Raw genomic sequence first — 27,513 nt, 5'->3', positions numbered from 1 at the left:
AAAAAATAAAAAGATGTTGATTTTAAAAGCTAATTACAGTTCTTGAGTCCTCCAAGGTACCTACCCATGGAGAGAATATTAATGCATACAGTTAAAATCATGACTGAAGAAACCTTGAAGGATTTGAATTCTGTAATTGTTCTCAAATTGAAGCTGAGGGACCCCGGCCTTTTCAAAGTCCAGAGTGAAACATTCCCTTTGCCCACCCTAACCCACACCTCCTCCTTCCCTGTGCTTCTATATTAATTGTGAATTGTTTACACTTATAATGTCTCTGTTACCATACAACTGCTCTTCTTATTTAATTGTATTTGTGTGTTGGCTTGTGTGTGCACATTCTGTCATCTATTAAAATGCCAAATCTACAGCAATGGAGAAAAACTACCTCAGCTCTTCTTCTCCTTCCATATTGCAGCAATTCCCATGAATTTGTATGCTTCCCTTCTTCTACCCTGTCTTTGAAATGTTGGTACACATGTTGACTTCAAAGTTCCAACATTCATAGTTCTTACGCTGACCCTAGTCTCTTAAAGAGCCTCCCTACTTAAAGAGTGGACAATGTAGAAATGATGAAACCTGAGGGCCAAAGCTAATGGGATGTTTACAACACCTACTACTTTTTTTATATATACTTTAAGTTCTAGGGTACATGTGCACAATGTGCCGGTTTGTTACATATGTATACATGTGCCATGTTGGTGTGCTGCACCCATTAACTCGTCATTTACATTAGGTGTATCTCCTAATGCTATCCCACCCCCTACCCCCATCCCTACTACTTCTAATTTAAGTTTGGAACATTATTAACTATAATTTTGCGGCCAATTTAAACTTAAACTGTTTTCCTTTAGTATCCCAGTTCTGTTCTCCATTCTGTTTTAGCTTAAATATTGCTCAAATATAATTTTGTGGGCCTTTGTCAATAGAAATTAATTCTGTCTCTTTTGGATTGCATGTCCTGTACTGAATAGTGAGCGTCTGTTCCCAAGCAGCTTCCATTCTTCATTGGGGACGTCAAGAATATGGATGCTCATAATTACAATTTCTGAGTGTTCTTAGTGAGTTGTTTTGATGATTCTAGACCTTGCTCAGAGGTGGCATTTGTCAATTCTAAGACTCATTTACCTTTTTTCCTGTAGACTCCACTCTTCCTGCCCAAGGCCTAACCACAGAATGATTATAAATGATTTGGACAGGGATAGATCTTACCTCTTGAGTCTGTAATAGGCATTGGTTTCATGGTTAGGAATGTTGTTTCTGCTGGCCACTTTCTAACTTAATTTTAAGTGGAAACATGTTAAAATCAAGTTGTTGGATTTGGTGAAAAAATATTACGGTAGCTATGTTAAAACAGAATAAAAAGAAAATATGAATACAAACTAAAGATAGAATCAACATTAGATATCAGTAAAGTAGAAAATAATGGCAAACATTTTCCAGAGTAAACTGCATATAATAAAAAGCATGAAAGGAAATACATAATCATTTAAATAAGTTTGAATTATTTTTCTCTTCACACACTTATTTACATTCTTTGGGTAATAAACAGTGACTTTTTGGTTCTTCATCCAAGTTACCGAAGACCTGAATTAAGTCAGCTGTTGTTGAGTGGGCAACTGTAGTTGATTTCCTCTGAGATGGCCTTGCCATTTATTTGGAAGTAGAGTTCCAGGACCCCACATATACCAAAATTCATGCATACTTCAAGTCCCACATTTCCCCATGGAACCTGCATGTACGAAAAGTCAGCTCTCCATATATACGTGAGTCTCACATCCTGCAAATACTGTATTTTCCATATGTTTGATTGAAAAAACTCTGTGCATAAGTGGACCCAGGCAGTTTGGTTGAGAAAAATCTGTGCATACGTGGACCCATGCAGTTCAGATCTAAGTTATTCAAGGATCAGCTGTACCAGCTTTTGTTATATTCTTTTCCAATAATATATTTTTGGTTCTTTTCTTCTAGGCATTTAGAGAAGAAATTGCGCCAATCAACTTAAAAGTTAAAACAGTGAATGATTTATCCAGTCAGCTGTCTCCACTTGACCTGCATCCCTCTCTAAAGATGTCTCGCCAGCTAGATGACCTTAATATGCGATGGAAACTGTTACAGGTGTCAGCTTATTCCCTTTTGTAATGCAGGCTTACACCTTGGGTGGCCTTTAAACCCTACCTCACTATTCTACTACTCACCGTTTTCTCTTTCTTTATTGATGGTATTTGATAATGAATTTAGCATGTGATGACATCAGGTATTTGTCTTTCAGTATCTTGAACCTAAAGGCCTCTTTATTTATAGAGTTTAATTCAATTTTTTGGTGTACTATTCATATGATATTTGTGGAAAATTGCAAAAGGTTAAATAAATCACAGTAATTGAAACCTGTGTTAGGTCACAGAAACATTTTTCACATAATGGCTCATAAAGGAGTCATTTTTCTTACTTTCGTCATGTATTTTTTTGTTTCATTTTGAAAAATTAGGAAAGTCTCTATTGTTTTTCTTCTAACTGGTTGCTATTTAAATATCTCTCTTATTTTTTTCAAGATAGCATATTTATACCAGTGGTGTTTACCTTTAGTTCTCAGATTTCAGCGAATGCAGTTGGTTTAATGACTCCAGACCTTATTTAAATATGCAGTTTTGATATAGCGCATACAAACATTTGAGAGAGATAATATTTTATCATATAATAGATTTGCTGAATTAATTCAAATATCCAAGCACTCAATCGTTCATATTTTCTTAATGAAATTGAAGAAGAAATTAGTGTATAATATTTTACAATCTCAGTCTTTGAAAAGAGTGTTAATAACCTAGGATTAGTAAAGCAAAATCTGTTAAATGTATACATGTTTTTCTAGTGGGTGGAACACAGAAATATTTGCTCTTTATTCTTTTTTTTTCTTCTGCTTTGTTTCTCTAATTCATTATCTTCATGTGATGATTCTTATGATCCATCTTGATTTACTTACCATTCTATTTCTGTTATCACCATTCCAATTAGAAGTCAGGGAATATGTTATACTTGAAAGAAGATATGTATTCTGTCATCCTTCTCTATGATCCTGGTAACCTCTAGCGCTCAGATGTTAGTTGCTGGTTGGATAAGAAGAGAAAAATCTATGCTGGTGGGCAACACTGTTGAATTACAGGAGTAATATTTTCTTTACTCATAAAGTGTGGCATTTGAATGCTTTTAGGCCTTAATGAACAAAGTGCATACTAATGCAATTTAAATAGCTAACCAGGAGGAACTAGTGCTGTCCAGGGAACCAGACATACACAGTTTCATTTAAGGACAGCTGCAAATGAGGTTGTCCTTTTAAGTGGAACAATAACTAGCATTACATGACCAAGGCTAGGAAAAGGAAATGGAAATGTCAGTAGGCTGTGTGCAGTTGTTATTGATTTGCATTTAGTTTCTCAGTTTAGTAACCCTTTACATTTTCATAATGCAGATAACTAACTATAGAATGTGTATTTTACAAAGGCTGGGCATGGTGGCTCATGCCTGTCATCCCAACATTTTGTGAGGCTGAGGTGAGAGGGTCGCTTGAGGTCAGAAGTTTGAGACCAGCCTGTGCAACGCAGGAAAAGCCTGTCTCTACAAAATAAAAATTGAAAAAATTAGCTGGGTGTGGTAGTGTGCGCCTGTAGTCTTAACTGCTTGAGAGACTGAAGTGGGAGGCCCACTTGAGGCTAGGAGTTCAAGGGTACAGGGAGCTATGTTTGTGCCACTGCACTCCAGCCTGAGCAACAGAGTGAGACCGTGTCTCTAAAAAGAAAACAAAAAGAAAGATGTGGATAAAAGATGTAGAGTATCCAACCTGGCAGCATAGTGAGACCTTGTCTCTACCAAAAAAAAAAAAAAAAAAAAAAACTTAACCCAGTGTGATTGCACATGCGTGTAGTCCCAGCTACCTGGGAGGCTAAGGTGGGAGGATTGCTTGAGCCCACGAACTCGTGGCTACAGTGAGCCATAATCATGCCACTGAACTCCAGCCTGGGCAACATAGTGAGACTCTGTCTTTACAAACAAAACAAAACCAAACCCAAAAATGTATATGAAAAAATATGGAGAGTACATTAATATGCCTGTACAAACTTAAATATATGTCTCAACCCCAAGTAGAGATGATCAGATATAAATTTGGAGGAAAATAAGATGTTGCATACTCACATGTCTTTTCATTTTCTGTTTATCTTCTACCACCTCACTCTATCCTTCTAACTATCCACTATCTATGTACTGTCTATTTCTCTCTCTCTCTCTCACCATATATATATATATCTATTATCTAACTATCTAGTTTCCTAGGCTTCTTGTTCATTTGCTCCCTATAACACTTTGTACCATCTTCCTTACAAAAGAGAGATGAGTAGTCACTGATTCCATGACCACATTTTGACTTTAGAGGCTTTAGAGATAATGTACTGCCTTAGAGGCAATGCAGAGTAACAGTTAGGGCACAGATTCTGGCACTGTATGACCAAAATACAAACAGGAGTGTTGCCACTCACTAGCTTTATGTCCTTGGGTACCTCTTTGTGTTTTAGTTTCTTAATCTGTAAGACGATGATTAAAATAACTTTTACAGTTATTATGAAGACTAAAGCGTTAATTTCTATAAATTGCTTAGAAGAGTGCCTGACTCTGTTTACTCTTATTTGAGGCCAGGAGTCTTTTTTTTTTTTTTTTTTTTTTTTTTTTTTTTAACCATTACTCTGATACCAGAGACAGAGAAGGAGCCTATATAAACAATCATATCCTGGGCAATAGCATCATTTATTATAGTCTTTAAAGCAAAGATATTATTAAAGTTATTGTTTCAGAATTAAATTATTTCCTCTGTCTCACATGTGCATGTGTACAGGTTTCTGTGGATGATCGCCTTAAACAGCTTCAGGAAGCCCACAGAGATTTTGGACCATCCTCTCAGCATTTTCTCTCTAGTAAGTACTAATAAACTGGACTGATCGCATTAATTGAATGAATTAGCATTTTCTTTCACTTTAATTGAAGAAGCTGTATTCCTTGCTATCAATATGTTTATTTAGATAGATGCATGTAAGGAGGTACTAACATCAATGAAAATATTGCTTAATGGTTATTATTTGTATTAATGTAATGACAACTGAGAAGTCTTCAAGGTGGAACAGAAATGAATTCATCTTTAGCTATGGGTTTTCATTGGAATGTCTGTTATGATAACTAACATAGTATCATATCATCATTGCTGTGTCATAGGCGAAGATTGTGAACTTTTTCATAATAAAGAAATCAGTTTTGTATTTTAAGATTTTAAATTAATTTTTCTGCTTAAAAAGTGCTTATTTAAAATACACCTTCAACTTTTAAAGTAAAAAAATCACTCCCCATAAATCTTTAAGTGGGAAGATTTTGATTTATTAGGCTCACTGCAATTATATTTAGTTTTTCTTCTATTCAAGTATTGCATATGTAGCCAAACCACCTATGTAGAATTTTATGTAATATTTTTCAACTGGAATTTTTTAATTTATAGACTATTCTTGAGATCTTGAATAAACAATTTGAGCTTCTACTTTATTTATCATTCACTGCTGAGGATACTAAAGAATGTAGGATTTATAGTCAAACAGATTGAGTTTAAACATTCATTCTGCCGCTTACCAGACCTGTGAATTTCTGAAGGTTGATTTCTGTGTCTTAAAATACCATATTACCTATTTCTTCTGATTGTTTTGAGAACTCAGTGACAAGGCATATCCAATTACACAAAGCACCTAGCACAGTTCTTGACACAAATGCTTTCAGTAAATATTAATTCCTTTCCTTTCATTTCCTCTGGCAAATATATGTAAGAAAGCAAATTTGTTTCATTTAATTCAATTTAAGTAAACTTTAAAACTTAGGACAAAGCTTGTTTCTCAATCATGACAGTTTTTTGCAACTATAACCATAGAAATAGCTAAAAAATACTATATCTTCTAACTAAAGTGATTACATTATATTTCCTCTTAATCTTTTTGTCACTATTAATAAACTGCCTTACCTCAGTTAAAGGTTGGGCTTTTCTTTTACAATTTCAAGAATCTTAATCAGTCATTTCCTGCCCCTTCCTGCCCTGTACCTCTCTACCTCTCACTGTCCTCCCTGCCCCCACCCCTACCTCAACACCATATAGTTTTTCTGTTTCACAAACCTTAGACCTTAGCTAGTTAATCTTTGAGTGGTATAGGCCTTGCTGGAATATACTGTGTATCTAGATGCCAGGACACATTTTTAAAGTCCAGATACCATCAACGTTGATGAAGTAAATAGGTTTGCTGTATACTTATTAGATATTAAGTATTCCAGATTTCTAAAGCTCAGTTTCTCAAAATGTAAAACTATGTACCAAGATCAAATGAAAGAGGAGTTTACAAAATAATTGAGACTGTATTTGCAGTTCTAAGTATCAGTTATCTTTAATATTGATGAAATGCTACACTTTCACCTAGCAATCACTGTCATAGTAGAAATCAAGCACATATTCTTTTGGAAGTGAAATATTGTGAAATTTACACACATTTCGTGCAAGTCAAATACATGGCCTTGTATTATCTAACACTGAGAGTCCAAGGAGGTGGAAGTTATTCAAATCAAAACAATTATTAAAATGAGTGGAGAAGTATAAACAAAGTCCCAATTAATAAATTTAATAATTGTTATCCTTTTCTGCTTGGAATCTTTGGCTTTATTATATTTCTTGGACTTTAGCCATGGTTATAAAAGAAGCCTGTTTAGTTAGGCACAAAATAAAAACTGACCTGTTAGCCTGGTGCCAACACTGAAATGAGGTTGGCTCTAATGAGAAATATAATGTACCTACTTCCTCATTTTCATCCCTTTTTTATACTTTGGTGGGCATAGATTGAGAAAAGAATATTTGCCTTTTATAAAGAGAGGAAGAATTGTTGAGTAGAAAAATTGCTCAACTGATATTCAGAAATTGAGATCACATCTGAGCTCGACCATTTATTTACTGGCTATCACTCTTTGCGCAAGTTATTTTATCTCTACGCATTTAGTTCCTCATCTATCAAATGGAACTTTAACGTGTATCTTGCTGGCTTCCTTACCAAAAAGATATATTTGAAAATGCTTGACAAAGTTTAGAATGCTGAATAGTTGTAAGATATTAATGTGACATGAAATTGAGAAAAAAAGTATTGGTGACAACTGGCTACATGAGGATCTGATGATATTTGCAAAGTATGAAAATTCAAAGTATTATCTGAATGTTGGTATTTGTTCATTTAGCAAAATTCTGTTATGGCACTAAATTCACATGTACTATTCTTCTTAAATAAGTCTTAAAATAATTGGTTAATGTAGGAATAAAGTATTTTTTATATGTAAGAAGTAACTAGAATTGAAAAAAAAAAAAAGTACCTCAATTAAAAACCCCCATAAAATCTCAATCATAGTAAGGTCTAGTGCAAAAGTAGGAGACTGGGCTCTCTATGTGTTTCAGATGAAAGTAAGAAATTGGGATTTTTCTGCCTAGACGATTGCCTTAGTTCTTCACAACTTTTTGCCTATTTTTAAATTTCCTCTTTTTAAATTTTGTAGAATTGAATATATTTAAATGCCATCTGTACTCAATAGCTCCTCCTGTGACTATGATGCAAAGTAAAGAATGTTATTAGTCATCTGGAAAATTCAGTCTTCAAAAATCTCATTTTTAATCTGGATATACCAGGTAAAATTAATTTTGGTTTTATCAAAAATATATATGGAGTACAGTTTCCAGATGGCACTAAGGTTTAAACTGTAGTATTTATAAACAACACCATTTGAAAATTTAAACGTATTTTTATCAACAGGTTAAATTAGTTGGCATTAGACCTTGAACCTGTATTGTTTCTTGTTTTATTCAAATGAATCCTTAAAGCCATTTTTTGTTTGGCCCAGTGGATCTCATAATCATAGGAATCCAGCTCAGAAACCAGAGCAGTTCATTGAATTTGCTATAAAATGTTCAGTTGTTTTGCATTAAGGTGTAAGGCTTTTTGGTTTCCAGAGTTTCCAATAATCTCCCTTTGTTTCCTCAGCATCAGTCCAGCTGCCGTGGCAAAGATCCATTTCACATAATAAAGTGCCCTATTACATCAAGTAAGTTGATTTTAATTCTCCCTTATAATACCAAGAAAATCATGTTTTATTGATAACTTAAGAGGCTTCTCCCCCCGTAACTTTTAAAAATGGAATTCAGTCCTGTTATCTGAAGGAAACTATGATATATTTAATGTTAAAAAGAAACTAGTTTTAACATGATAATTATATTTTTCATTTATTAGGTTAGGGATATAGGTGTGTTTAGCTGATATATTTTAAAGTAGAGATTAAAATATTTGGAGACAAACAATAAGCTATGATGGCTCTACTGTACTCCAGCCTGGGCAACAGAGTAAGATCCAGTCTCTAAAAAATTAAAAAAAAAAAAATTGGAGAAAATGACAGAATTTCAAAATACTCTTGACACAATGATATTTGCCAAACTGTGCAAATTCTAAGCCATTTTTCCTCCTCCAAGAAAATCCATATAAAAATGTCTTATACTCTTCTTATTTTATTCCACCAGTAGGAAATAATGATTTATCATGAAAAAGTTAAATATTGTCAAGTTTTTCTTTGTCTTATAGAAGTTATCTGCATTATTAGCATAGGCTCATCATTCTTTGATTTTGTTGTCCAGTTAGTTTCTCCTCCTTGCACACAGTTTCTTCTTCTTATATGACATTTTATAAGTTTTGTATAATTTACACAGGCTCTTAGTAGGCCTTGATCCTTGGCTTAGGGCTATGTATTGTCATGGAACAGAATGATAAAATACTACTTCTGCAGTCCCTTGTAGTGTAACTTAGTAAAGATATTAATTTACGGTGTGCTCTAGTGATGAGTCATAGTTCACCCTATTTTATGTGTCAGATGAACAACATCATAATCATGACAACACTTACTTATTGTCAGGAGACAGCTCTGTCTCAGGTTAGCTGTGTGACCTCAGGTAAGTCAGATGAAGATCTCTGGGCCAAGTTTCCTTTGTATCATTTCTAACATGGAGTGTGGTATCTCCAAAATCTATGCAAATGCTAATAATCTGCTCTTCCAATATACTTCCTGAAAACGTTGTGTGAAGTCCATGTTAGTGAAATAGTCTTTTCTTAATAATTTTTTATTTCAGTCTGAGATGTAAGCTCAGAGTAAAAAACAGGTTTGCCTAATATATAATAAATATAATAAGCAATATATATTATATTATCTTATGGGAGTTTAATATTTTTATCAGTGTATAACCTACAATGCACTGAGTTGTGAACTGAGTTGAAAACAAGGTATTGAAGCAATTGATTGGTGTCAAATTTGCCCACGTAAGAATGGGAAGAGGTCAGACGCTGGATAAGTTGGCATGTCTCTAGTGAAAGAAGATGTGATTGTCTAACTGAAAACCTTTAAAACTGTTTACATTTTTATTGTACATTATAACAATAATAATAGTAATAGTATTAGAGAACTTTAATTCGCTTGGGTGAATATTGACTTGAATTTAGTATTACAAATTTAGATATAAATCTGATGTACTGTGGTAGGCAAAATAATAACTGCTCCCAACCCCCGAAAGATGCCTGCATCCTAATCCCTGGTACCTATGAAAATATTTGGTTACATAGCAAGGGAGAATTAAGGTCGTAAATGGAATTAAGGTTGCAAATCAACTGACCTTTAATTAGGGAGATTATTCTGGATTATCCTGATGGGTTTAATGTAATCCCAGTGGCCTTTAAGAGTGGCAGAGGAGACAAAGAGAGATTTGAGGATGCTAGCTACTAGCTTGGAAGGTAAAGGAAGCGGACATGATCCTTAAATGCAGTCAACTTCTAGAATCTGGAAAAGGCAAAGAAATGGGATTCTCTCTTAGAACCTCCAGAGAAGGAATACAGCCCTATCAACTTTGATTTTATCCCAGGGAGACTTTTTTGTAGCAGCAATAGAAAATTAATGCATGTACTATACAAAACTCAAGAAGGTCATGCAAATTAATTGAAATTAATTACTTATTGAATTGACTTAGAATCCTTTATCATCTGATTTTTTAAAAATGCAAACTGGATCTAGTATATGGATTTTACTAGATAAAGAAAATATTAAATCTCTTGCTTTATGTTTCTATCATGATTATCTGTGTGGTTTGGCACTTTTAAAGTCCATCCTTAATTTTAGCTCTTTTTTAAAAATGAATTTCCGTATGTTCAGGTTAATTATATACGACTGAGAATTAAATTGTCTAAATCAGAATTTCTCTAGTTCAAAATGTTTATAATTTTGGAAGGATCTAATAGGATTGTGTTCTTGTTCTTATGGGGCAGAGTTCTTATGGGGCAGATTGGCAGAGTAAAAGTTAGCTTTACCTGGCTTCCCATTGGCTAGAGCACTATTACCAGCTCTGGAAAATAGATATAATATAATGATGGCCAGTATTTTAAATAATAACGTTTAGGACTGTAGCAGTCTAAAAAATCTTCTCCATCACCAGTAAAAGATTGGATTGTTTAAAATATATGTAGTTTTAGTGTTAAATGTCTTTTAAGTCTTTCAAATTTTTAGAAATGTGCCCATTTGTATATAGCAATTTCCCATTTTCACAAAACTTGTTTAACCAGGATCTTTCATTGTGTAATTTAACAGTTTATTTCCTCATGAAGAAGGAACATCAAATTCTGAAGTTAGAGTTATAAAAGCCAGTATTTATGTGTGAAGAATTGTTATGAAAACAAAGTTTAATTCCCAAATTAATAACCAAGCAAACGGTGAATGAAAAAGCTTTTAATATACACTTCCCTTTGCATGACTTCAAAAGTAGAAGAAAAATGTTTAAAACAAATTTCGCATGATTGCCATGCAAGGAGAATTCCCTGGGGCAAATTTAGAATGTTTATGGCCAACAAAAAATAATATTCAGGTAGAAATATTCAATGTTTTCGATGTTTAAGTATATCATCTATGTATTCACTGTTAAAATATGGCCAGAAAGTTGAAAGGAGACTAGGAAGAACAAATTATTTTTATGTCATATTTTAATTTTATAGATCACTTAAAACCCACTTTGCTGGCTTCCCACTGCATTTCTGTCTCTCTAGGTAATTCCTTATTAATATTTTGAAGTGCACTACGGTGGCTCCATGACTCATGTGTGTAGAAAATGATAGAATATAAATCTGAACTGAAAGAGTCTATATAGTGTAAATCCCTCTATTCATTAATATCTTAAGTTAAAACTAGTCTATATAATATAAATCCCTCAATTTATTAATATCTTAAGTTAAAAACTAGTCTATATAGTATAAATCCCTCTATTTGTTAATATCCTGAGTTAATACTAACATTCGAAAATTTTATTTGCTGCCCCTAAGGTAGACTTTCTGAAACCGACCTAGTGATTTCTTTTCTCCTAGTATAGTGCAGTGAGAGCTCATTGTATTCAGGGTTTAAGAACATTTAAAATGGGGCTGGGTGCAGTGGCGCATGCTTATAATCCTAATGCTTGGGAGGCCGAAGCAGGTGGATTGCTTGCCTCCAGGAGTTCGAGACCAGCCTGAGCAACATGACAAAACCCTATCTCTACAAAAAATTAGCGGAGCATGGTAACATGCACCTATAGTCCCAGCTACTCAGGAGGCTGAGGTGGGCGGATCACTTGAGCCCAGGAAGTCAAGACTGCAGTGAGTCATGATCACACCACTGCACTACAGTATGGGTGACAGAGTGAAACTCTGTCTCCTTTAAAAAAAAAAAAAAAGACAGAGGAAAAGAAAATTTAAAATGGTTCTTGCTGCCTTCACAATATACGATAATCTGCCGTAAAAGCCAGATCTCTCTCATTGTAAATTTTTGGTTATGTATTTTGCACAAGTTGTTCATTTCCTCAGCTAAAAGTTAACTTCCAGGGAGTATGAGGGATAAGAGGAATGAAAGCTTTGGGTTCGGCTGAACTTTCTTAATGCATCACATTAATCATGTAAAATTCACCACTTCTCAGTTTGCCACAGAAATAATGTAACATATAATAATAATAAATATTTGCTGTGGGAAATAATAATGATCATTGTAATAAATTACATTTTTGAACAGTCATTTGCCAGGTGCTGTGCTGAATCTTGTGCATAGATGATCACTTTTAATTCTCTCATTAGCCAAGTGAAGTATAGGTACTATAATTACCCGCATTTACGGATAAGGCTTAATGAATTATCAATAACTGCATTAAAAGTAGTTAATAAGCACACTTACAGCTTGCTTGAGATTACATAGCCGGTAAGTAGAAGAGCTAGTGTTCAAACCCAGGGATTGTCTACAGCTCCTGAACTCCTGATCACTATGCGGTGCTGTGTCCTGGCCCCAATATTAGTTGAGTCAGAGGATGGAAGTTTTTAGTCCCATGGAAACTTTGAACAGGATGAAGCATTATATTTAGGAAGGAGGATAGTAGTGGAGAAAGTATGAGCAAACATCTTTTCTTTCATACTGTAGACTGGTTACCATTTACTATGCACCTCCTATGTGCCAGCAACTGCGCCCAGCCGTCCAAGGACAAAGCCCATGCTTTTTCCAGTACTCCACCCTGCCCTTGTGTAGGCTTTTCCATAGGCTAATTTCTACAGGAGGATCTATTTTCTAAATGTTTAAAGCAGTTTCACACTGTGGTCTGGTAATGGAGAAAGGTGCTTTTTCATAGATAGGAAGATGTCATTCCCACAGTCCTTGCCAGTTGGACATTGAGAGGAGCTCTGAGGTGGGGAAACATATTCTTTGGCCTTCCTCTGTCTTTCCCCATTCACATGGTCCGAAGATTTCTGTCAATGGGTAGATTTAAGTATCTGTGGGTAAGATGGCCAACAAAGCTGGCTTGTAAGTCCTAAGGGACTTGAAACACAGATGGTTCTCTATACATCTGGCCTGTTGGTAAGTCGCAGTATTTAACAGAATTTAGTAAGGTATAGTTAGGAAATAAGGTTTTCCTTTTTCCTTATGACATCTTCTCTAAAGCCTGAGTTGTTGACTTTTCAGTAAGCCTTTAGTTTTGCTAAGGTTGACTATTCTGTTCTTGTGACAAGGTGTCACCATCACAATTTAACAATTCTATAGCTTGGTTTTTCCCACTGGAGTCTGAAGTGCGCACGTTAATTCTTCATAGAACCCTAAATACAATGTACAATATCACACAACACACAGCTTTCATTATGAACATATTAGTAACCTCTGGTTATATATACACCATGCATGTCACATTTTCTAAAACTGACATTCCTCAATATTGCAAAATATAACCAGCATAAGCTTGTCTATATCTATAAAATTCGCAGTCTTAACATTTCTTTCCCTTGTTCTAACTCCCTCTTTGAGAGGATTCAAATGAAGATTATCCTCAATTTATTACATCTCTCTTTTTACTTTTATTTTCTATTCTTGTGTCCATTATTGATAATCCTGCAAAGCTCTTTTAGACCCCCTCTCATTTCCCAAGGCCACCCTCTACCTCCCCTAATCCTTCAGTAACTGAAAGGAAATGAAGTTTGTAATAGTTGTAAAATCTTGGGGAGCGAGTAGTTGATCTTTATCTCAGTCATACAGTTCATTTGTGTAGATTATATAAACTTGTCTTGGCTGAACTACACATACCGTCTAGAGGAGAGAATTCATGCATATTTCTTTAGAAGAAGTGTGTACCAGCTTAGGCAATACAGGAGAAATAGTCCTTCCCTAAAGAAGGGCAGAGAGGAGTTATCAGCAAGGCAATCTCCAAATACTCAACCTAACAGGAAAATGAAAGCTAACAAAGTATGTGTAACAGCAACTGCAAAGAATTAACATAAAGCATTTTATCATTAAAGGTTATAGAAAACTTATCCCAGAACAGAATAAACCCATAACAAAGGTATAATTAACAATGAAAAAATAAAGATAGCTCTCTCCAAAAGGGCCCCTACAGCAGTCTTTATTTCTGCCTTCCCTCTTCCGTGAAGATGAGGGATGGTATCTTTTCGGTTCCAGTTTTTTAAGTGAAGAACTGTTGGGCCACACTTTGAATCTCTTTCCAGAAGTGGAGCTTGTGGTTTTGGTTTTAATGATAAAGAAATAAATGAAATAGAAGCATAAGAAAAATGTACTGGAGAGTCTGTTTTTCTAATAGTCTGTGACTCTGTTTTTATTGAAAATAAATATTTAAAACTCACTGGGCCAACTCTGCTGATGGGGAGGTAAGAACAAAATTGATCTATGAAAGAATGTAAGTACCTTAGGATCACTAAAGTCCTGGGCTTGGAGGGGCTTCAGATAAATGAGCATAAGCATACCTTGGCTAACTAAAAATCCAAACAGCAGAAAGCCTGCCCTGCAGCAGCCAGCAAACCATCACTGCGAAGAAATCTTATGTATTACTGGTGTCCTAGTTAATTGAGGTAATTTAGGTGGAATTGACATTGTCTTTGAGAGACATTAGGTAGTTCAGGACTTAAAATATCACCTTCACTGCCATTAATCTACATGTTGTTGGGCCATGGAGTAGTATTTTGGCTTGGAATCTTCTAGATTACCCAACTCTATTGCATTATAATGGCACCATCAGCCTTACTGGGCAATTTGAATTTTAGGGTAAGGGATACAGTTAGTAGAGTTCTACCATACAATCTAGGTAGGATCACTGTGGGGCCATTCAGAGAGGGAAAAAAATACCTATACTCTATAAAGATCAAATTTTTAAAACTGCCATTGCAATTAGCAAAAGTACAGAAGTAATAATGTTTAAAATTGTAAAATAAATAGAAATATGCTGATTATAAAGTAAAATAATACAGTAAAATATTTCATATAACCATATAGAAAAAATTAGAAGTAATTAATCCCTGCTTTTAAAAATACATAAAAGAAAGAGATAAAGTAGTAATTTATCTTAAAATAAAAAGCTAAAAGCTACAAATCCAGCTTTTAAAAGCAAACTTAAGGGATACAGTGATCCCCTCAACTGTTGTGGGAACATAGTCCTGGTGTTAACACCTTCAGATAGGGGCATGCAAGGCTCCCCAGGGCCAGTGCAACAACCAGTGACCTACAGGAATTTGGCTGTTGGTCTGAATCTCCCCAGTTTGAGAGTCAGGGAGATGAGGGTAGGGTTGGGTGGGAGGTGGGGTTCCCTATGAATTCTGGGCTCATGTAGAAATATTATCAAGCTAGAGGCTCCCCTGGGTTTACTGAGTATTTACATGTTTGTATTTCTAGACAATCTAGTACCCTCAAGACAATTATCACCTATCCCTCCCCTCGCACATAGGCACATCAGTTTTGATCATTAATTCTACTACTTTATTTAAAAACAAACACAAATAAACTTTGCCTTATTGTTTTGTAACAATGGTTCTATTAGTCAAAAATGCAATATTGACATCTTGTATTTTGGGGTGTATGATATGGTAGCTTATTTTTATATAGTCCTTTCCATGTTTGTATCTTTAAATCTACTCCTGAGTGTGAAATTATTTTAAGTGTTACTTGTTTAAGAGACAGGGTCTCACTCTGTTGCCCAGGCCAGAGTGCAGTGGTGCAACCATGGCTTATTGGAGTTTTGTACTCCTGGCCTCAAGTAATCCTCCTGCCTCAGCCTCCTGAGTAGCTGGGACTACAGGTACATGCCACCAGGCCCAGCTAATTGGATGTTTTTTTAGAGATGGAGTCTTGCTATGTTGCCCAGGCTGGTCTCAAACTCCTGACCTGAAACAGTCCTCCTGCCTTGGCCTCCCCAAATGCTGGAATTACAGTCATAAGCCACTGTGCCCAGCCTAAATGCCTTTTATAGTCAAATCCTACAGAATTATTCATTATTTACGATGTTGTCTTCCTGCCTCCTGTCTTCATTATCATGAGATACTAATGGCATTTTTAAGGAAGACTCTAAACTTTTACAGTACCTACTATCAAGTGGGATCATATATCTTATTTGAATTTTGACAGAATGTTTTTTTTTTTTTTTCTTGAAGTCCTGACCTCTACACTTCTTAACTTTTCTCTTAAGTTAATTTTTTTTTTCTAAAAGTATGTGGATTTCCTGCCTTTAAAAGCTTAGAGGACTGTAGACAGTGTTTGTGAGTGGATGAGGAAGTTGAGTATAACCTGAGGAATATATAAGTTACTCCTGCAGCTTTCTCACCCATTACCTCCATCCTCTCCCCAGGGGCTTTTCCACACAGGCACATATACCCACACCCAAACCCACACCCACACACAAGCACATGCACAGAGTGAGAATCGATGTTATTGATGAGGGTACTCCACATTCTTCCTATGTTCTAGTCTTGGGTGAAACAAGGACTGAAAAGATTATAAATTCCAAAGTAAGTATATCACCTCTCAGATCTTTAAGAAGGTGTTACTCAAATAAATGATGTCATATCAGATTGCCAACATTTGTTTTCACTCTTCATACTTTAGGCAGCCGAATGCAAAATTGATTAGTTGGGAGCTCATGCCTGATTGCTGTATATATCTAACTTCTATAAGTGTACATAAAGTAGATGTTAACAGAACCTGTATTTTGCTTGTGTCAACTTCCTTTTCTGGAGACTTCTGGTTTTCTCATAGCACCTCCCACCTTCTAATACACTATATGACTTATTTACAGTGTTTCTCGTCTCTTATTTTTCCCCATCCTGAGGCATGGCCACTCCACTTGGCACCATGGAGTTCATAGCTAATATTTGTAGGACCAGTTTGAATGCAGGAGAAAAGATAGAAGCCAAACAGAAGTGGCTTGAGTGGTGAATGGGACACGAGGAAGTAGATGTGGTACACTACTCATCGGTGAATTTTGTCTGTGAAGGAGAGAAAAAAGGTGATAACTAGCAGAAAATGTAGATTTGAGGTAGGTGTGTGTGTGCGTGTGTGTGTTTGTGTGTTTAAGGATGGCACGTTGTAAACATTTATATTCTACAAAGGATAGTCTTCTTGAAAGAGGGGTTGACAGTGCAGCATAAGAAATTTTTAAGAAATCGTTGGGAAGAATTGGCCTTTAGTAAGAAGGGGGATAATTTCTCAGTTAAAGGGGGGAGAGGATGACAAACTGGCAGATGGAGGGAGGTTTCCTGAGTTGGTGGAGAGAGAAAAGAGTCCTCATCTAGTGGTATTTAGGTTTTCAATGAAGCGTGAGATAAAGTGAAATGATACTAAGGCAGAGAAAGAAACCAGTTTGGGGAGAGAGATAGCAGTAGTGAATTTCTGTTTTGGAGTTTGGGAAGGCAAGTTTATTAGGGAATGTAGTGCAGTTGCCAGGAGTTGGACATTTGAGGTTTGAAATCACATATTTAAAGTAAAACAAGTCTGTCTGTTGAGTGATTTTCTCCAGTTTTTTTATCCACAGCTGCTCAGGTCCAGAGTAGGCAAGTAATTGAGCTGATCCAGGCTTGGCAAGGGGTGAGAGAGAAGCAAGGGAGATGAAGTTATTTGTAATGATTCTAATGATAGACCATGGACTCAAATTTGGACAGATTCATCAAGAAATATTTTAAAACCTTAATTATGCAAATATACTTCCATATCAAGAGTCTAGGCTTAAAATGAGACTATCTCTTTAAATCTTGTTTCTATTACTTACTATAGGACCTCAGGCAAGTTATCTAAGCACTCTCTGCCCTAGTTTTTTTCATCTGTGAGATGGAGACAGTATTGTCACCCAAATCACAGAATTGTAATCCAAATTGAATTTACACATAGAAAAAGTTTATCCAAAAAAGTTTACTTGGTACAAATTGAGCACTCAAGTAGCATGTTATTACTGTGATTAATATAATACATCCTGACCTAGTATGTTATATTTTACTTTGCACAGCAAAGAAGAAATACTTTTCTTTCTGTGATTGTCTTATCTCAGGGCAATATACATAGTTCTTGTCCCCACATTTGTATTTTTACTTAACTCATCTTTAGTTTTGTTATGTTATATGCCTTTATAATTATAATTGGAATGGAATGATATATAGCAAACCTCACAAAATCCAGTTGTAAGCATAAAATTGGATAGCTAGTAACAAGTATATTTGGTAAGTGTCAGTTTTTGGACAAGCAGGATGCCTTCTGATCATCCTTTAAGATTTCATGGAAAAATATCAGACCACTCTAATGAGGACAAATGGGTTTAAGAAGTATCTTCCCCAGAGCAGTCCTTTGCCCAGAAATCAATATTTTACCAGTCTATCAAAAGTGCATGTCCTTTGCTGTTGGTTCATTGTGTTACATATTAGGCAGTATTGCAGCACAACTTTTTTTGTTTTATTTGTTGGTGCTACAATCTTATATTATTTGTATTTTACTTTCTGTGACTTATCAGTACACATTGTTATGAATAATAATAGGTGGAGGGATATACTACTTCTTAACCTTATGGGCTTAATATTTTGATAAAGTCCATAAAATGCAGAGATTATATGTTATCCCAGCTGGGGCACTTCAGAGTAAGGGGGCACTTTTAATAATTATACCAGGATGCTGATGTACAATTCCTGTATACAATCTAGTATAAAGCAGGATTTATGCTGCTTGAAGTATAGTTTTCAAAATAGGCAAAAAAATCTTGACTCTTTTATGAATACAAAAAGAGCATGTTTCATTTAACTCATAATAAGGGAACCAGTAAGAAGTTATAATAGGTTCCAAAGAGAATACAAAGTGTCACCTATTTATAGTCAGATTAGGGATGCTAAAATGAGTTTACCTCTGGACGCAAAGCTGACAAACTGGTCAATATCCACAGGACAGTAATCAATTGCATTCCCCTGGGCACAATTTGCATTTATATGGACAGAAATCATTTGCATTACTATCTGTTTTCTTCAGTTTGCAGAGCTTAAAATAGCTCAAAGAGAATTTAAGCTTTACAGGATACCCACTGATTTTTTGCCCACAGCAAAGACCTTCACAATTTTTCCCTCCACAGGCAAAACTGGATGGCTGGCCAGCCTAGTTACATGTCACATGTTCTCACTATTGTTTGCTTCATGTGATTTTGTACTTAACTGTTAATTGCTACTTTGTTGGGTTTTTATTTTTTATTTTTTTAATTTTAATTGTTGGATAGATTCCCATGGCTGTTGCCTTTTAAAAAGAGGATTTTTAGTAATAAAATCATAATTTTATTTTAGAGCTTATCAAGCTGCACAATATGAAGTCCCACTCCCTGTTCATATTTGAGATTAATTAGAACCCAAGCTGTTGTTATTTTGGGGTAAAATGCTACTATTCTGTTTTGGTTGCCTACTCTGGGAGAACTTCAGGCATTTTGGCAAGAGGAGCTGAGCTATCCAGCTGTTCAAATACTTTAAGCCTTTGGGTTCATTGTGAATTTTGCTTTAACCTTCTCCCCTGACTTTAAAAAAAAAAAAAACAACAAACCAGCAGCCAACTGCATCTCCTGTTTTTTTATTTCTGTTGTTTGGTAAGCGGCAGTTATACTTTTGTAACCAGAGGCTGTATTTATTTTCTGTGTTGGCAGTTCTGCCTAATGAATCAACTGGTATTGAATTCACAAAGGGAGATGCCCGTTCCCTCCCTCCATCTGTTTGCCAAATGTGTGTGTTCCCCTCAGCTCTCAATAGTGGTTTCACTAAAAAGAGCCATTAGCAAGTGGTGTTCACCTTGAATTCTCAGTTCTCAGCCTGACTGAGAAATAGTGGTATTTTCCTCTTGTGATTATATAGAGGCTGTGTGAGGTGAAGACCCACACCTGTAATTCCAGAGAAAGCATATTTGTTGTTTAAGTGTAACGTCTGGCTCTACATGACCGATGGCTTTAGTTTGGTTCTTGAGCCTTGGTTTGCTCCTTCATGATGGGATGTCTGTCTCTGGACAATACTGTTGTCATGGGGATTGAAATTCCCTGAAAGAGAAGACAAGAGATCGATGAATCCTAGTAAGTTCTCTCAGACCGGGAGCCCATGATGCCTTACTGGAATTGCATTACCTCATCAGCAAATCCTTCCATACTTGTTGGTGATAGGGAGGAAATTTTTCTGAGACTCTGCATTTCTGTAAAGCTCTGAGCCTAATGATGAATACCAAGAATTTAGGTCAAACAACTTCAGTACCCACTCCATGGGCTTTGGAGCAATTTGGATAGTATCACTACCATCAAACCAAAAGGGTGGAATGGTTTTGTTGGTGTTCGGTAGTGGACTATGAAGTAGAAGTATTTGTCTCTGCATTGAAGTCAAGAATCTGGGTAGAGGAGCCAGACAACTTTCCACCTTTTTCTAAGACAGATCTTCACATTGTAGTTATATTATTTTGTTTGAGAGCTTGGAATTTCCAGGATACATACCCAGTTGCTAATATTTCCAGGATACATACCGAATTGCAAATACACACTTTAAATATTTTTCAAAGGTAAGTTTGAGTTATTTGGGGTTTTTGTTACCTGTGTGTATGTAACAGTGATGATGTTCTTTTCCCAGTGACATGCCCCAGTTTTTGATATATTACATAGGCTTAAAAACTAATTTCTCTTGAATTTGATTTTATGAATGTTGTAATATCACTGTCTTAGGTACTATGCTGGTTCATTTAACTTACTAAATAATTTTATAAGAACTAGGTGTCATTTAAGAAGTCTTTGGAGCACTATTATGTTATTAATATACCCTGACCTAGATAAGGGGCAGTTAACTCTTTTTAAATGTAAGGCCACTGACCCACAAAGTCATGAACTGTTTACCTAAGAAACTTAATTGAAGCATTCCATTTATGTTTTAATCTCAGTTTATTACCCCAAAAGTTCCATCTAACGTATGAATTAGTTTGGAAATTTACAGAAACAGAGAAAGTATACAACTTGCTTTTAAAGTGAAGAACATGAGGAAAATAGTTTAATACATATAGAAAATAATAATACTGGTTAATGGGAGGAAGCTGAGAAGAGGAACACCGAGTCAAAGTGGCAAGAGACACTTGCCTGAGGGGAGCGGGGAATCCAGATACACATGAAGAGAAGAAAGGGTAGATTTGCACAGAGGATGGTTCGACTCAAGGTAGAAGAGGAGGGAGGCTCCATAGATTGTGGGATGATGTCATTCAGATTAAACTTGTTTCTGCAGCCTTTGGAAATCTGACGAGACTTCTAAAGGGTAGTGACTCTCACAGCACTACTTCTGCTGTTGGAGGATTTGTTCTGAATGATATCTACATCTGCTTAACAGATATGGGTGTATTCTGGAGCCTGCATTGATCTGGCCACATCAAGTCAAGGCCCAAGGGTTCGTGACAGTCACATTTTATATCTAGGTTTTAATTTTTAGTTTCAATTCTGTTTGAAATAGGCAAAGCAAAAAATTTCATTTGTCTTTTCACAATGTAGTTGCTCAAATGAAATTTATTATTAAAAAATTTTATAAAAAACTTTTGTATAGAGAGATGAGGTCTCGCTATGTTGCCCAGCTGGTGTCAAACTCCTGGGCTCCCATCTCAGGCTCCCAAAGTGTTGGGATTATAGATGTGAGGCACCACACCTAGCTAAAATTTATTATTAATTTTTTTTTTTGAGATAGTGTCTTACTCTGTCACCCAGGCTAGAGTGCAGTGAAAGGATCTTGGCTCACTGCAACCTCCACCTCCCAAAACTCACCTCCTCCACCTCGCCCTCCTGAGTAGCTGGGACTACAGGCAACCGCCACCGCACCTGGCTACTTCTTGTATTTTTAGTAGAGACAGGGTTTCATCAAGTTGGCCAGGCTTGTCTCAAACTCCTGACCTCAAGTGAGCCACCTGCCTTGGCCTCTCAAAGTACTGGGATTACAGGAAGAGCCACTGTCCCTGGCCGATGTTTCAAATATTAAGTAATAATTGGACATTGGGTTTCTGAATGGTTCATAATGAGGGTAATTTTGCATGTATTTTTAAAAATTTGAAAAAAAATCATTTCCACTTGGGTATTTCCTTTTTGGCCTATATGATGTTTTTTGATCTTTTGTTTATTTTTACAATTTTACCTTTTTTTTCCAGCCATCAAACACAGACCACCTGTTGGGACCATCCTAAAATGACCGAACTCTTTCAATCCCTTGGTAAGTGTTATTAATAGTAATTAATTAACCTAAACAACTGAGAACTGTGTATTCTTTTTCTTTTTTTTTTTCTTTCTTTTTTTTTTTTTTTTTGAGACAGAGTCTCACTCTGTTGCCCAGGCTAGAGTGCAGTGGTGTGATCTCGGCTCACTGCAACCTCTGCCTCCCGGATTCAAGCAATTCTCCTTTCTCAGCCTCCTGAGTAGCTGGGACCAGAGGCGCCTGCTGCCACACCTGGCTAATTTTTTGTATTTTAGTAGAGACACGATTTTACCATGTTGCCCATGCTGGTCTCGAACTCCTGAGTTCAGGCAGTCCACCCGCCTCGGCCTCCCAAAGTGCTAGGATTACAGGCATGAACCACTGTGCCCGGCCGAGAACTGTATATTCTTAAATAGGAGCTAATCACCAGCTTTTCTTACATGGCATGTTAATGTTAAAAGAATCATGTCATTGACATTTAAAAGCAGTTAAACTTCTAAGGGCAATGCAATAAACAAGTATTGCCTTTCTTAGGAGAATTGTGTGGTTTGAAATAATGTGAGCCAAAAGGACTTGATTTACAGGGAGGAATGTAATTGTAGGTTTTACCTCCTTCGTATTGAGTCATCTTAACCTTCAGCTTTGCACGCAAAAATATATACATAAATATACAGTTACAATATAGCCAACTTCAATTCACTGCCTTAAATTTGCTTTTGGCTCACTTTTTATTTAGTACATGTCATCAACTTAGCTCACCTTGTTTAAATTTGTCTAAATTGTTAAAAGCTAAATTCATTTTTATACAAAAATGCAAGAAAACACAGATGAGAATTCCGATTTTGTTTTAATTTCTAGGGCAATGTGGCTTTCAACTTATTGTTTAACCTACTTCCTCTGTTTGGTTCCGTGGGTTTTTTTAAAGTTTTCTCTTTGGGTAACTAAGGAGATGCTGGAGAGAAGAGCAGCACCTGAAGCCTCTCTCTCCTGTTTCAATAAAAGGGATGCCCCCTTTTTAATCTCTTCAACTATTGGGCTTCTGTGTGAGTTTTTATTTTGGTGGGTGAAGGGTCCTGCAAAAGTTGGACAAACAAAAGACATATCACTGGTTTGCTTAGCTTGTAAAACAAGGGGCAAATTTTGATGATATCTGAGTTTTCTTTTAACTCTACTAATCTCTGATACTCTGTCTTTAGGGGACAAAGAAAGAAATTGCAATATCTGTTGTTTCCAAAGAGTTGAGTATTGATTATAGGATCATTTTAACGAGATCTGCAAAAGGACAGAAAAACAAATCGATCAGGATGGGAGGAACATAGAATTAAGATGAGCTTCATGGATAGTGAGCTGGACAGTGTGGCTGGAAGAAAATGAAGTGTCCTTGGGGCAGATGCCCCTGGAGGAAAATCTCCTTTATTGGGAAAAAAAGAAAGGGCCCTCTGCCTACTGTGCAGTGCATTTAATAAGCTGTGCTTTCTCTTCATTACCTTCCTCTTTTTCCTACCAATGAACTGAAAGGGGTGGTACCTTTTCTCACCCATCATAAGGGTCATAGTGACACTCCTATAACAAAAGACAGGTCAACCAGAAAAGCACAAGAAATTTACTTAATCAAAGTTTTACCTGACATGAGAGCCTTCAGAAGACTCAAAGACAACAGAGAAAAGTATCTATTTTTACACTTAGATTGAGTGAGGAATGGATGACTGCATTGAATTGTGATTGGATGAAAGGGTATAATTTAATGATAATAGACTGAGAAGGGAATTCCAGCAAGGCTTATCTGTTCAGATTCTTCTTGGCTTCTCCCTGCCACATATTCCTGTAGGGACAGGATATCTGTTGCAGGAGAATCTTCAGGAGAGAAGGGTGAAGGTCACAGTGAACTTGCTAGATTTTATGGCTTGCTTTGGGCAAGAGGAGTTCTAGTTTTTATGACCCATGTTGGGGAAGAGGAATTCTAATTTCTGTTTATCACTTTGGGAGGAGAAAGAGGGGCAGGAGACAAGAGACCCAGAGGTCAGAGAGACCTTACTTCTGAGGCCTTTCAGTCTCCTTCATTTCAAAGTACTCAACCCACCATGTTCTGAGCCCTGACACCTGTTTGAAAATACTTTCTTAGAATTTTCTGTGTAGCACTGCTTTGAGATGTATCTCAACATGGTCCTTAAGATCATTTAATTTTTTTCTTGGATACATGTTGGGGAATTTGGGAGAAGACTTTTTATTTCAGGCAGACATAATATTTTTTCATCATCCAAAGTAACCAAATACATTCTTGGCATTCAATATATATTCAATAATAAGCCTATCTTCGAATTGTTCCTTTTTCTATTTCAGCTGACCTGAATAATGTACGTTTTTCTGCCTACCGTACAGCAATCAAAATCCGAAGACTACAAAAAGCGCTATGTTGTAAGTTATTCTACCAAAGTTAATCAATCTGTTACTTGAATTGCCTTTTTTTTTTTAAAAAAAAAAAAAAAAAAGAGAGAGAGAAAGATAAATGAAGAGGATGGAGTGTTTGCCGAGTTAATCTGGTTTTCAGTGTTCCTCACTCAAGGAGTTGGTTTTGTTTCTATAAATATTTTATTACTTGCCCCATCAGTGTGCAGTACTGAACACATGCCATTCTTACTTGGAGAACAAAATTAACCAAAACACAGGAGTAATGTAAAAAGCTTTTTCAAAAATTGTGCTGCCACCCAGTTTAAGAGGATTAAATCAAAGAAAGTATTAAGTCATGTGTTTTCAGTACCTTTTGCCCATTTGGAAGTGTAGAGTTCCATTTTGTCTCAATTTGTACGAGACAAATGTATATAAAGAAACACTAAAAAATCACATTCCTGATCTAAATTTGAACTGGCACCTTAACAAGTTAGATAAAAGGCTCTGTTTTCTTTTAAATATATCTTGACACATTTAGTATTATCAATGCATTTTTCCTGTGGAGGATGTGTTCAGAGTGGAATTCTGTGACAGTCCTTTCATCAAAAGGATATTTTCCCCCCAAAATAACCTAAATTAAGTAGCAATGTGAATACTTAGCATATAGATTTATGCTACCTGGATTCTATTTGTGGTTGTAGTTCTAATGATTGAGTCTACCCTAGGCCTTGTCAGATAGTTGATATGGAAAGTGGTATTTACCTATTCTTTTAAGATAGGGTAAATTGAAAAGTTCCAAATATTCTTGTTTGCTACCTTTTGTTAACTGTTAATATATGTCTAGGCAGTTCAGTGATGCTTTGAAAATTATGCTTTGAAAAATGATATGTTAGGGTTGAAAAATCTGCTCCTTGAAAGTCAACAGAAATTAGCAATAAATTTTAAGCTGGTACATGAAGAGAGTTGAGGAAAGAGAGGTATAATGTCATTCAGAGAAAACAGCAATGCAAAGCTTGAAAATAAGAAAAGCTTAAGCTATATATGGAAGAGAGGTCTAAAGGGCTGAAAGACACCTCCAGATAAGTCTATGCAAGGAAGAATGAGATGACCTTGACTCTTGCATAATCCACAGAACCTCAAAGATAATTAGCAGGTTGTAGTAGTTGCAGCAAGTGTTGCAGAATTACCAGGACAAATGAAAGAAAGCCACCACCCTCTGGCTACTGATCAGTATGTTGAATGAAAAGGGAATAGGAAGTAAATTATGAACACACAAAAGGGATGTTTGGTCTGCGCAGGAGTCCGTGGTGACAGCAGTTTTGAAAGAGGCTCAGCTGCACCTCCAGGATTCAGCTGATGGGTCTGGAAGTTCTTCTCAGGCCTGATGAGCTGTAAAATGGGGACAGATGACTCAGCCACAAAATTTCCATTGACAGAAGACTGCTTTGTGTCGTTATGAACATGGTCCCAGTTTTCAACAACACTTCTGGGTGGATAAACATATTAACACATTTAGTGTTTTCTTCTCTTGGTTCTTTGGGTTCCTAAAGAAAAAAACCCCCTCCTCAGCTCTTCCCCTCAAACCTGAGATGAACAGAAGGGACTCCTCCAACTTCTAAACTAAATTGGTAGTGACAAACAACTAAATGACAGTTAGAAAAGGGCTAGATTGTATTGGATTTCAAGTATATGAGGTGCTTTTTTCAGAGCCAACTGGCCTTCACTTTTCCCACTGCCTTCTCCCACTGCCCTCCAGCCAAGGCCTGTGGGCCACTCCTGGAGCTCACCAGTTTATTATTAATCTGCTTCTTCCTCTCCCTTCCTTTCCATTTACTAGAAATACCCTGACCCTTTCTCTGCAATGGCCTATAACCCTTTATTCCTCCCAAATACTGTTAAAGATTTACCTCTTTTGGAAACATTTATAAGCTAATCCTACCCGTCTCCATGGTTTTCCCAGTAGTTTATGATTGCCTGTAATAGCAGGTTCTCTCACCTTAGTGACAAGTGCTTGCCTTTGTGTGCTCGAATAATGTTAGGTGGATTGCCCTGTCTCCACTGTGAACTACTTTCAGTCATGGCTATCTCTCATTATGTGCAAATCCCCACCCAGCATAAGGCAGAGGGCAGTGTCATTGTTCATTTATTTGTTGGGCCCCAAGATTGTGCAGGAAATAAAATATTATAAAGGGACTTGATTCTCACAATCAAGGAACTCATATTTGGAGAACGTTGCACAGGGACCCAATGCCCTGCTTACAAAAGATTCCTGGTGCCCTCAGAACAGAATGGTCTTTGCCTGGCTCACCTCTCTGTCCACCTCCTTCCCTCTGCTCCACCGGGGTATCACCATTTCATCATCCACTTAGTGATAGAAATGGCAAACTCTGTATTCCATTCCTCCTGCCTAAAAAGCACTTGTCCTAGCTCTTTGTATAGGTTGGTGCAAAAATAATTGCAGTTTTTGCCATTAAAAGTAAGTTAGGGTATTTCATTAAAAGTAATGGCGAAAACCTCAATTACTTTTGGACCAGCTTAATACTTCTGTTCTTCCTTTGGCTGGTACACTCATCCCTGTAGGTCTCAATGTTGTAGATCACCTCTCTTTTAATGAGGTTTTCTATGGCTCCTCATAGAACTGTTCTTTTCCTTAGATGACACTTCTGGTGCTTGATTTAGGCACTAAGGCAAAGTGTCAGTCATAATTTTTAATAATCTGTTTATTAGTTATTGTTTGCTTCTCCATCATGAGAGGGATAAGTCTGTGTTCTTCTCTACTTAGGATCTCAGACAATTTCTGGCACAGAGCAGGGGTTGCTTAGGACACACTGAGTGAATGATTTGAGTTTGAAGGTTATATAGCAGTACGCCAGAAGACGTGTCCAAGGAGATTTATAGCAGCATTTTTTAATAGTAAACTTATTCAGATTTGGCATATTTATAAATATAATACAGCAACAAAAATCAATGAGCTAGTAATCAGCATCAACATGATTTAATCTTAGAACTATAAAAT

The 27,513-nt window shown here is 36.3% G+C and overlaps 1 protein-coding gene across 10 annotated transcripts in view; it reads left to right on the top strand.

Moving 5' to 3' along the window:
* UTRN (utrophin) overlaps window positions 1-27,513 on the top strand; it is a 576,638-nt gene that overhangs the window by 466,636 nt on the left and 82,489 nt on the right. For all 10 annotated transcript variants that reach the window (XM_050787306.1, XM_050787309.1, XM_050787310.1 and 7 more), the window contains 5 exons: window positions 1,969-2,115; window positions 4,880-4,958; window positions 8,085-8,145; window positions 22,066-22,127; window positions 24,450-24,524. In XM_050787306.1, coding sequence (XP_050643263.1) covers window positions 1,969-2,115; window positions 4,880-4,958; window positions 8,085-8,145; window positions 22,066-22,127; window positions 24,450-24,524 — 424 coding nt within the window. The remainder of the gene's footprint in view (window positions 1-1,968; window positions 2,116-4,879; window positions 4,959-8,084; window positions 8,146-22,065; window positions 22,128-24,449; window positions 24,525-27,513) is intronic.

This window comes from Macaca thibetana, chromosome 4, assembly GCF_024542745.1.
Source record: "Macaca thibetana thibetana isolate TM-01 chromosome 4, ASM2454274v1, whole genome shotgun sequence".
In the NCBI taxonomy this organism is placed as follows: domain Eukaryota; kingdom Metazoa; phylum Chordata; class Mammalia; order Primates; family Cercopithecidae; genus Macaca; species Macaca thibetana.
This window is presented reverse-complemented; position numbering and strand designations above follow the sequence as displayed.